We start from the raw sequence: 12216 nt of genomic DNA, 5'->3' as shown, positions 1-12216 counted from the left end.
TCCCACCACCAACAAAATTTGCATATTATATCCACAAATAATGAGGGGAGAATTGCATATTACCGCTACCAAGAAGAAATTAATATTTATCACAAAGCTTAGATCCACACCAACACCACAAGAATTTCGAGATAGGGATATAAGAATCCAAAAAACTTGGGCTCATACTATAATATTAAAGATTTAAAGAGAAAAAAAAAAAAGTCTAACAATAAGAAAAATCGAGAATTTAATTTAATTAATGTTGGCTGGCCTTCTGATAAGCTTTCTTGAGTTGGGTTGTAATTTTGGTTCTGTAATTATTTTTACATAATGAAATAAAATTAGGCGCTCCCCCAAAAACAAAACCAACAATTACAAAAAAAAAAAAAAATGAACCCATAGAGTAAGTGATGATGATTCTTATTTATCATATGACAAAACTTACAAATTGGGCAAACACACAAATCTCTAACCCTCAAATATCAACAGTATTTAACCCCTCAAAACAAGTCATCCAACAGTAAGCCAAGTGCTTAATGGAGTGACCTTTAAAGCACAAAAATTTAAACGAATTGGATTCAATAAGACTGTCGAATATAGCTTGCTTAGCTTTGAAAAGAGAAAAAGAATCCTCTTTATTCCACATAATCCTATCACCCTCAGCACACAAAAAGCATATCTGAAAGAACCCACTCACAGTCATAAATGACAAAGCTAAGACAAGTATCTCTTTGAAGATTAAAAATGAAGTAGTACTTAGGCGCCAAACTTTCAACAAGAGAGGCCCATTTTTTGGGGCCTAAAGCACAAAATCTCTGTATCAATATAATTATCTTTGACCTTACAGACAAAACTAACAAAATATAATTATCTTTAGCTTACATAAAATATATTAATAGGAATGCTATGTAATTTTTGTTAAAATTTATAACTTTAATATGTAGAATAAAAAATATATGCATCAATTTAGTCTATTGATCTCACTAAACGATTGCATGGGGGTCCTCCTCGTGCTTGGGTTCAATGCTTTGTGCTAGATTTTTTTTTTTTGTTCAATTATATAGTGTTGCAGCATTGTGTACCCAAGCGCTCCCGGCACTGCATAGTTTGCTTGGAGAAAAACAAAGAGCGGAGAGCTGCGACGCTCCAAACCTTGGTGCTGAAGTGTTGCCAAGGAGCGCTGTAATGCTCCAAACCCCAGCGCTACAAAGATGTCAGGTAGCTGTGGGTTGAAAAAAATTCGCACTCCGGCCTCTCAATGGCCCCTTTCTCTTTGATTCGGGTCATCGAAGAGAGTTCTAACGAGTAAGTTCCTAAGAAAATTTTTAAAAGGCATATTGGGTTTTGATTAAGACATTACCCAGAGATTTTGCCTCATTTTGCGAGGACTTTATGATCTGAGTTCAAGTTTCCTATAGGTGCAAGCCCCTATAGTTAATTACCCCTCCCGGTAATGAGAGAACTTTCGATTAAGGCTGTTCGTCAAAAAGATACATAGTATCTGACATGTAGTAGGAGCAGAGTTTAGATATTTGAAAATAATATTTAAAATTAAAAATTTAGCATCTTGTACTTAAAGCAGATGGTGGGGGGAATGATGATAGAATCGATTAAGATCCTATGGCTCCGTCATCGCAGGTCATCATGGTACCTAGTCTACGTAGTCAGAGAAGGTAGTCGAACCAACCTGACAGAAGGAACCATATCGACAGCCATGGGTTGCTTCGTCCAAGGGTACATTATAGACTTGAGCTGAATATTTGCCTAAGAGGACATATTTGAATTCACCTTTGCTAACAGAGGGTTATGTGTCCTATCAATCATATCCTATTGATTCATTACTCAAGCATTTGAGGCCGTTGGAGAACATACGAGCTCTGATTATGACTGTAATGTAATGATGTCATTTGGCGGCAAAACCACCCAATTAGAGGGTCTCAATCATAATCGTTTACCTGTGGTGTTATTGGCGAAGAAAGCATCAGTTAGAGAACACGTGTCACGTCCTTACTAGCAGGAGACGATTTGAGAATAAATCCTAGTGATATTCTCATCTAGACATTTGTTATTTGTGAGCTAAAATGATTTACAGATTTATCCACCTCAGCAAACTGTTGTGAAAGATGGATAGGTATTTTGTTTCTTTAAGTGTTTAATGATTGAATTTCAATTTAAAAAATTAGTATTCTTAATGGATATAAAGTTTAGGAGTTTTTGTTAGAATTTGAAAACTAACCCACAGATTGAGATTTATATTCCACATAATCATCGAGGTGACTTTATTGTCACTTTAAATTTTTACATTTCATGAAAATTTGGGAAGCAATTTAAATATTTAGGATCCTCTCCGATTGAGATTTTCTGTCAACACGGTCATCATCGGGATATTTATGAGCAATTTAATTTTATTCATTGAACCTTGTCGAATATGTCCACTTGTTGATAGAGGATCGGGGTTCATTGTCGGTTTTATGCTTTTATTAATGAATTTTTCTTATAAGAGACCTTGAAGACCTAATATAAACGTATAAAATGATATCATGGTCGGCACTATGACCGCATATTTATTTGACGGTTCGAGTCATGCTGACTCCTATCAATTCACATAAAAGGATAGAGTTTAAACTTAAGTTCATTTTTTTCGGTACGCTCATTGCCAGTCAGCATGAATTTAGTGCTGTATTGCAGGGAATGGGCTGGCCTAATCACAAGATTGGGGCAAGATTTGAGCAGGCTCTTTTTTTACTTGAGTGGAGGTCAAATACAGACTAGAGATAGAGAGTTAAGCACCGCGGCGATGTGAGACAGGCTGGCAATTTTTTTTTCTCATTTTTCATTAAGGATTGTGTCCCTTAGTAGTTTTGTATGTTCTAGTGTGAGAATGATGCAAGGGTGAAGAGAAAGAAAGAGTAAGAGAGAAGAGAGATCTATATTATTTCTCCCAAATTTTCAAAGTGAATTTCTTGGTATGGTGTGGCTCCATGTTTTTTTTTTGTTTTGAATTTTTCCAAGTTAAAACCTGGAGTTATTTCTTTCCGCTGCATTTTATCTTTCCTGTTTGTGTTCGCTACGTGTTTTAGTTCCCCAACAAACCCAATCTTTTGCAACTCTTAAAGATATTCTTAAAAAGGTATGTTCTACTTATAATAGATTTCTCATTTCCATTGGTTCACATAATAAGCTTCAAACAATGTCCTAGAAATCTATTTTTCTTCTAAAAAAAATGATGGACAAGTTCAACTTATGGACCCAATCTTTTTCTACTCTAAAAGAAAATCTTAGAAAAGGTGTGTCCTACTTGTAATAGATTTATCATTTTAGTTGGTTCACATAATAAGCTTCAAACAATATCCTGGCGAGTTGATTCTAATTAGCATGCTCTTCCTTGATGGCCAAGTTAAACTTATGGACCTAATCTTTTGTCACTCTTAAAGATATTCTTAAAAAGTTGTGTTCTACTTGTAATAGATTTCTCATTTCCATTGATTCGTATAATAAGTTTCAAACAATGTCCTGGAAATCTATTTTTCTTCTAAAAAATTTGGGTGCTTGAATATGATTGGCGACACATTTGTCAATATTGTGAATTAGCCAAAGATTGTCTGGTGTATCGTTACTATTAATAGTCTTTGAGCCGATTAGATAAGAGATGAATATTCATCTTATTATTTTTATTAACATGTCAAAAGCAATAGTAGTTCTTCTTCCTTGCGGTTGATGAGGCCTCTACTGAAATTTAGAGTAAAATACTTCTTTGATAAGGATTGATCACATTGATTGTTTTTCAACTGTGGAATGATAGGCATTCCCAGTCTGACATTATTAGTAATGATTTTCATATTTCTTTGACCCATATACTAGTTCCACCATTTTTGTTGTTTCCTTAATGTATCTCTGCTTCTTTATGACCATCCTACTAATATTCATGTCGTTTTACTTGAAACTTTAGTTGTTATTATTACTAACTATGATGAGGGTGATTTTTTGGGATGACTTTCACTCCTACTTTATAAAAGTTTTTTATTCTATAAGGCCTTCTTTGAATTTGGTTCACTGGTGTTACTCTATTTGACTTAAAGGTTAAGCTTAGATTTGCTTTTTTCTCATTGTTGGCTATTCAAGTAAAGCTTAAAACGTACAATGTTCTATCATCTTTTTGTTTAAATATCGGTATGATCAGTTTGGTTTGTTGCTTGTCCCTCGAAAACAAGCCCACCTCTTCTTTTGTCATCGTTTCTAGAGAAAGAATTTCATGAATTTGTTTGAGACTGATTCAAATCCCCTCTCTTCTATATTATATGACTACTTAAATGTCATAAATGATATATGTACATAACAAATCTATTTATCTCAATTGTTGCTTATCGTATTTGGAGAGCTAGAAATAAAGTTTTGTTTGGCAAGAGAAAACATCAAACTAGATAGAGCAGTTATTAATTTCATGTCCTTTGATTAATAACTCACGATGGCTTTGCTGATCACCTCTCAACTAACCATTTTCGGAAGGATGTAAATGTTTTCTCAAATGTTTGAAATTGTGGTAAGCAAGTGTTATGGGTAAACATAATGAGATAGAAACACTTTGTAAACAATTCCATTGCAATCTTTATTGAGATTCTCAAGTTAATGTCAGAGATTCTCAGAGAAACATTTAATCATATAGCATTTCAACTACTTTATGATGGTGAAAGCTCAGTTGTTGTAGAACTGTAGAAGCATGCTTTATTGAGATGATGTATGTGCAAAATAATGATTTCTAAAATATAACTTTATATAAATCAAGCATAATTAAGAAAGCTTCTTAAATCTCCAGTATTACTTAGGCTCTCTTGAGACAGGAAACATTTGCTTAAATCTGCGAATAACCACATGTCGAAGTTACCTTGCTTCTATCTGGGACTTATCACATGTTTTGAATGAAGCAAATAATCAAACACCTGGTACGCGTTCTTGGCAGAGTCAAAGAAGCCCTCGTTGATTTAAAAAGTGAAACATGATTAAAAAATCCGATACAATAAGTGAACACAAATTCTCATCTCAAAGAACAACGGCTGCGGGAGCCGACAGAGATACCGGCTCCGGTTGCTCGGCAGCAGTTGCACTGTCTTCGCTGCCGCCGTCGGAGATGGCGAACTTCCAGTCGGGAGGGAGGGGAGGGAGAGATGGGTAGAGGGTGGGACCCTTACGCTTAACATCCCACGGCTGCGTCTTCTTGGGCCTTGTCTTCATGTGGTGAGCCGTTCCCTTTTTCTTCGGCCTAGAAGAACACTCCACCATCATCGGGCCTCCTCCAACTCCGCTTCCCCGGCGCCAAGTCGTCGGATGCTGCTTGCCTTCTCTGAATGATGCCGGAGGAATCCCAACCGAAGCTGTAGATATCAATGACGCCATTTCCTCGGTGGCGATAAGGAGTCCGTAGCTCTTCGATCTGCACCTCTGTTTGCGCTCGAATCCTCTTAGACGGATAAGAGACTGAGATCCAACGACTTGGATTGCTCTCTGTTTCTGGTGCGCCTTCCTGCACTTTTTGGCTTAAACTTCACCTCCAGTAAGCCGCGGCATAAAATTCTTTTATATTTTTACAAACTTGGTGGTAGTCTAAGGCTTCCTTTGGGGCGGCTTTCTTAGTGCTTATTAAAACGATTTTTTAGTTAAAAATTTTAAATTTTTGTATTCGAAATCCGCTTTAAGAAGCAGAAAGAAAACAGTCCCAAACAAAACCTAAATATGCAAAAGAAGTAAATCATAAATATAAATATTACATTGTATGCAAAAGAAGCTTGTCATCATAAAAACTCCAAAATGAGTTATACATCTCCAGAGAAGAAGTTCATCATAAGCATAAAGATAATAGTGTCCCATAACTGGCATAAACATATAGTCATACAAAAAGAGATAGCATAAGGTTTAACTTTACTCCAAAAACCCAAAAGCAATGCAATAAACACCTCTTCTCCCAAGAACTCCGGGCATCAGATGAATTATCATTCCCTACCTGCAAATAATATGATAGTTGTGAGAAGTTAATTATCAAATATTTTTAATTTTTTCAACACATTTTTAACATATAATTTGTGAGCTTTCTATCGGTCGGTTGTGTAGCTGGTATTATTGTGTAAATTGTCTCATCTTATAACATAATGAGTTGACCTCCTATTTGAGACTTGCTATCTGACTAAAATTGCTTCCGCTATCACTGCCAGTTCACTGCTGCTATTAGGAAAGTATCGGGTTGGAATGACACCAAAACCTTGCATTTGAACTTTTCTAGGGTGTTCAGATCTCATAATCTTACTAAAACCCCTTTCATTTGACTCCATATTGCCATCCTCAAGTGTAAGACCTTCCTCAGCAAGAAAGTCGCAAACATGTACCTATATTTGAGTAAATTTAGTCAAGCGTAGGGACAAATCAATGAGCTTTGAATATAAATATTACAAAGCATAAAACTTAAATTAACTATCTCTAATTAGCATCTTCAGATGACTAGATACCATAATTATGCATTATGTTTATTTTCTATAGTTATAATCTATCTTTTATAGCCTATAATAGTAAATTTCATTATACTATAATTAGTTGTAAAGTAAACATAAAAATACAATAAGATATTAAGTTCATGCCGTCTCTTTCTGCCTACGAACTGAGCTTATACGTCCCATTGTGTGAGGACATATTTGTTTCTTTACATTAGCAGCATTTTTCGCTGCCCTCTCCTATGACAATTGTTGAAGTTAACTCAAATATGCTTATGATGAAAATATCAAAAGCAAAACTTGGTGGTAGCACTAACCTGGTCTTCTAGTTTTGACCATTGCATGACAGGTTGACACCATTGTAGTTCATCTATACTAGTAGGGTCAGTTTCCAAAATCTTATCAAGGGAACCACTATCCCAATTCTATACCTTCAAAGATGTCTTGTGGTTACGCCACTTTACACAAATGGATTGAGTAATCAAGTGATGTATATGTGTAGGGAACTTAATTTTGGACTGCAATATGAAGTACAATATTAATATCAATATTAAGAATAGGGTTTGGGATTATTAAGGATTTTAAACTTGCCTCAACTTCAACCAACATTCTTTTCTTGTTTCGCTCCATATCCTTATTCTTCCAATCTAAAAATGCAATTGGTGCCAGCACTGGATCTCTATCAATAATACCCAAATATGATCCTAGGAAGTTGAACTCTAGTATGTTGCATGAGATATTATTCTCGTTGCCTCAATATGAATATGTGTTCCCGGGGGCATATTTGGTATGTCAGGGCATGTGATCCTCCTCCTACGACGTATAGGGTCTCCATGTTCATCTGCATAAAATGTATACAATAAGCATAATTATATGTATTTCAAATTGAACTTTTTATAACAAATGAAAAGCTCATACTTATTAGCCATATTCCTTCCTCTGAGCTTGGAGCTTGCTCCAACATCCTATCCTCTAAGATAGCTTTTGAAATATTGGTTTAATAACAAATGGCATTATGCCGCATCTATTCAAATGGACGATTTAATATGATTTTTTTTAATTAACTAACAATAGCGCAATTTAATTATCATATGAAATTTGATAATTTTCAATTGAGCGAACAAAGTACTCGGTCTAAGTGAAAGAGCTTATGAATTCAAATAACACATATTATGAGTTATTATTCATTGTTTAAAAAAAATGTCAAACCACTATTTTATTCGATTTTATTTATTATTTTAAACTATTATGATTTGTTTGGGACGATTGCAATTTTTTATGATGTTAATTTTGAAGTTGTTGTGGAAAAATCAATTTGACTTTTCTGATTGTAGAAAGCAACTTTCTATAAATAAATAAAAATTAAAAAAAATGTGAAAATAGTAACTAAATGAAATTATAGTTGGTGATAGAAAATAAAACAAAAAGAAAAACTATCTCGAATAGACTTTTAGTAATCCTCAAATTGGTGGCAAACAATTTTTATCATTTACAATCACCTCTTATAACACTCAACAGCTGGTGGAATTCAGCAGCTTCTTATTAATTTATCTAAAGTAAAATAAGTCCCTTAATTTTACTACTCCTAAAATCACCAATTGTCTCAATAATAGTATTAGAAGAACATTTCATTGGTCATCCTGCTTTTGTGACTGCCGAGTAAGAGATCAACCGTTCATCTTTACTTCCTACGTCATGAATGTAATTGGCTTTATAGGCTTTGAATTAATCAAATATTCGCTTCTATAGCTCATAGGAGTTAAGATGAAGGATATTTTAGCATTTAAAGGATAACATGATCTAATAACCTCTCCCTCTCTCTCACATCGCAAATACTTAGCAAGTCATAAAAAACACTTAAAATTTTCATGTTCATATATATCACACATAAACTTTACTATTTATATGTTATAATGCTCCTTTAACATTGTCTATTATACATGATAAGATGAAGTCACAACGAGAGATTAAATGCAACAATATCTCACTAGGAGGACATTGATGAGTTCAATGACACGTTAATCTAAAACTCTTGTCAATGACATAACTTGCAAAAGTCGTATAAGAGTAACATTCATGAGTAATTAAAGTTAATGGATAATAAAGTAATATATGTTTTTGATATACTTTTAAAAAATTAAGTGCTATGTGAGTGAAGAATAATATAAGTGTTAGAAATATAAATGAGTAATTTTGTGTTCAATCTTATGTAAATTTCTCACTAAATAAACAAAATGTTGTGATATACTTGATAAAAATAACTACTAAAATTTCAATTCATTTTTTATTTGACTAGAAAAGTTCTTCGCATGCCTATGCGCTGCTAAAGACAACAAGAAAAAAAAACCTCCAAAGCCCAACTTCAATTCCCTATTTTTTCAGAAAAAAAAAAGAAAGAAAGAAAAGCAAATTCCATTCCCCTTTCCCGGGCCGTCACGTGTCTTTCTCTCTCTATAAGACAACCAGCCACGCTCCTCGGCCTCGTCTCGCTCATCATCACCCAACATGAGCCAATGACCACAACGGAATGGATCGCCGGCGCCGCCAGCGCTGATGACAGCAACGAGAATCGCCTCCCTCATCGGATCTGCTTCTCCTTCGCCGCGTACTCGAAAACGGTGCTCGACCACCTAAAATCCTCCGGCGTACACATCGCAGCCGGTCTCTGACGACGAATTCGCCGCCATCGAATCCTTCCTCGTATTCCAATTCCCACCGGATGTTGGGAAATTTCCATTTGTGGGCGAATTTAATTTTACATATAAATAAAGAATCTATCCAAATTTAAGTCAATTAAATTAGTGGTCTATTTAAGTATTAAAATATTATTTGGCTTATGTGGCATCTCAATTAAATTTTGTATGGAATTAATTTGTGTAGAGGCCGGGTATTTATTTTATTTTAATAATGGGATGAAATAAAATAAATACACTTAAAGTATAAAAGGGTCGTGGTCCTCAGTTTAAGCGGTGAAGTTCTCATTTCCCTCATTTCCCATCTTGAGTGAAAAGAAAGGGTCTCTCGCTCTCTTGGAGAACGCCGCTCTAAACGTGGAATACCGAAAACCTCAATTTTATATTTCAATGGATTCAGATACGCTTCCGAAAATTCTTCTCGATGATTTAGCATGTCTTTCGGAGAATATCGAATTATTATTTTCGTCCCCTTTAAATCCTAACACCGGACCTTTATTCCATCCTCCGCGAAGGCCTCCTCGTCGGTGCTGGATTCCCAAATTGGCGCTTCGCATCACTGCAGCAGCTCCAAGTCCTCGTCTCCCTCCCGGCATCCGACTTCCTCTACGAGATCTCCCATTCCCTAGTTTGGCCGCTGGTTTGGGGTCCCCATCCATATTCCCATGCTGAGTCCATCGCACGGGCCCAATCCCTCCTCGCCGGTGCCCTAAAGCTTATTCCCGTCTACCGCCACTTCTACATCGTCGCAACTCCAAATATCGCCGGAAACCCTGTTTTCTACATTATCGGCGGCGACGTGCGCTGCTGCGGATTTGATCTATCTGATTTCTTCTGCTTCAAGGAGCTATGCTTTCTACCGGCGGCGGCGCCATCGTGGACTGCGACGGAGGCGAGGAGGGTGGAGGTGTGGACTGATTTGGCATCTGGAGGTTTCATCACTGGCGACGGAACCCATGGGTTGGAGCGATTGATGAAAGCGTTAGGGTGGAGACTGTGGGAGGGTGGTTGGGGGAGAAGGAAGTGAGGGAGATGCTAATGATGGGTGGATCGGACGGCGTTAAGGCTGGGATGAGGGGTAGACGGACGGTGGTGATGGATAGATTGGACCTGATGTGCCACGTGCGGCTTCAGGCGCTCTCTTCGCTTCGCAGCGGTTGGAGCGCGGACGACGTCGTGTACTACATGGGACGTAGAGGGGACGCACCTCGCGAGCTTGTCGCCGGTCGGTGACAGGGTATGTGGACCCCCATGATCAACGAGATGGAATCTTAATTGACTTCTGATTAATTAGCCACTAATTATCATCTATTAGTAAGAATATAAATTATTGAATTAGAAATTAAAATACTGAAAATGTTTCTTTATTAGACAACAATTACTTACTGAGTATTCTTTTATAACAATATTATGAAAGTTCAGTAAGCTGATCACGTTATTTGGTTTTTTTTTTTTAGATAGATATTTAGATAAATTAAAATAAATTCACCCATACAACACATATTTAAAAATCGAATCAAGACCTCTTAGCGACTATAACACAATTTTGTTTACCTACAATGTAGTAAAATGAACATCACAATAAGACATGAATTGTAGCAAAAATTTAGTTATAGTAACATTTGTGTTGGAGCAATGATCACCATAATAAGAACTATATTGCAATAAGACTTGCACTATAATATAAGACATAAATGTAGGACATATATCATTGCATGATCAGCTCTCCATCATGAGTTATAAAAACTTAATAACTAATCGACCATTATGATAGGGATGCTGTGGGGAATGGGATTATTAGGACATTTTCTTTCTTTTTATTATTATTATTTATTTATTTTCAGTAATTTGAATCAATCTCCCCTCTTTTTTTTTTTATTTAGCAAAGCGTATGTCTAATCTTATTATTTTTATTTATTAAGTCAGCCAACTCAATTGGATCCATCAGCTTTGTAATTTTTAATATAGGTTCTTAGTTTTTTGTATATAATTTTATCATTTCAAGTAGCTCTAAGCGCATTAAAAGAGAGTCCGATAATTCAGAAATGTGAGAAGTTTTTTTATGTTTGCATGATCAGTAAAATTCAACGGATACGATTTAGTCTCAAATCTTATTTTGCAGCGGATACGATTTCGATGCTAAAATGAGCGTCTTAAGTATAGTTACGATAAAACAACAACTTCATTTCTTTGGTCCATCGTAGATTCCGTCACAAATTACGGCAGATAATCCGACGCAATTTGTGACGGATAGGTCCATCACAAGCGTGGATGCTATAATATTGGATCAACATTTGTGGCGAATTTTTTACCGCAAACATGTAGCATAATAAAAAAAAGTTTCTCCTACAATTATTAATTATTTGGGCTTTTCAACATTCACAATCCAAGAAAGTATAAAAAAAATATGCAAAGCAAATAAATCAAAGAGAACTATGCAAATTGCGCAAATTAAAGAACAAATAACCATATACAATAAAATAGTTGTGCTGCTCATTCATGCATCTACTTTCCCATCCTCATCTCTGCAACAATCCACTTAATATTATGATTGTTTTAGGTTTATACCTCTACCTTTCTTAACTTAAAGAGTAAAGCCACTCATCCATCTAAGCATCCTCATCTATTCAACACTTAATTTATTATTATGCTTATCTTTTAATGGCCAACATTCTACGTATACCTTAATTGTTATGCTTAGGTGTCATTTAAAGTTGAAATAATATTATGAATCAATATTTCTAACCCTTACATTCATGTGTAATCAAACCATAACAATCAACAATAACAACATTAAGCCTTTATCCCACTATGTGGAGTCAGCTACATTAATTATTTTTCTCCATTATGTTCTGTTAAGAGTTAAATTCTCATTTAGATCTAATAAAGAAAGGTTATTTCTAATATTTTCTAACCAAGTCCTTTAGGTATATCTTAATATAAGTCAAATATAATGCATCTAATCTCCTAACCAGGTCATTGGAAGGCTAACATTTTATGTGACCAAACCATCTAAGACGACTCTGTCTAATCTTATCTGCCATTGGAGCTACTCCAACTTTTTC

The 12216-nt window shown here is 35.4% G+C and overlaps 2 protein-coding genes across 2 annotated transcripts; one reads left to right on the top strand and one right to left on the bottom strand.

Annotated features, from left to right (window-relative positions):
• Window positions 1–4732: 4732 nt before the first annotated feature.
• On the bottom strand, window positions 4733–6802 carry LOC110110292. The gene is made up of 4 exons (XM_020841689.2): window positions 6776–6802; window positions 6159–6356; window positions 5931–5977; window positions 4733–5500 (listed from the first exon to the last, which is right to left on the bottom strand). Exons 1-4 carry the CDS (start codon window positions 6800–6802, stop codon window positions 5020–5022), a joined length of 753 nt encoding a protein of 250 aa, XP_020697348.2. The 3' UTR covers window positions 4733–5019.
• A 2169-nt stretch (window positions 6803–8971) lies between these two features.
• On the top strand, window positions 8972–10178 carry LOC110110308. Its single transcript, XM_020841719.1, has 2 exons — window positions 8972–9119; window positions 9667–10178. Exons 1-2 carry the CDS (start codon window positions 8972–8974, stop codon window positions 10176–10178), a joined length of 660 nt encoding a protein of 219 aa, XP_020697378.1.
• The last annotated feature ends 2038 nt before the right edge of the window (window positions 10179–12216 follow it).

Source organism: Dendrobium catenatum, unplaced genomic scaffold (genome assembly GCF_001605985.2).
Source record: "Dendrobium catenatum unplaced genomic scaffold, ASM160598v2 fragScaff_scaffold_636, whole genome shotgun sequence".
In the NCBI taxonomy this organism is placed as follows: Eukaryota; Viridiplantae; Streptophyta; class Magnoliopsida; order Asparagales; family Orchidaceae; genus Dendrobium; species Dendrobium catenatum.
This window is presented reverse-complemented; position numbering and strand designations above follow the sequence as displayed.

What these genes read in the sequence shown, in the direction of transcription:
- LOC110110292 (XM_020841689.2), bottom strand. Translation starts at nt 6,802, where the DNA reads ATGCAATGGTCAAAACTAGAAGACCAG. An exon ending in GGTCAAAACTAGAAGACCAG is followed by an intron (nt 6,357 to 6,775) that starts GTTAGTGCTACC and finishes ACTCAAATATAG; the next exon opens with GTACATGTTTGCGACTTTCT. An exon ending in CGGAGTTCTTGGGAGAAGAG is followed by an intron (nt 5,501 to 5,930) that starts GTGTTTATTGCA and finishes CAAAAAGTGCAG; the next exon opens with GAAGGCGCACCAGAAACAGA.
- LOC110110308 (XM_020841719.1), top strand. Translation starts at nt 8,972, where the DNA reads ATGACCACAACGGAATGGATCGCCGGCGCCGCCAGCGCTGATGACAGC. An exon ending in CGGCGTACACATCGCAGCCG is followed by an intron (nt 9,120 to 9,666) that starts GTCTCTGACGAC and finishes TCCTCCGCGAAG; the next exon opens with GCCTCCTCGTCGGTGCTGGA.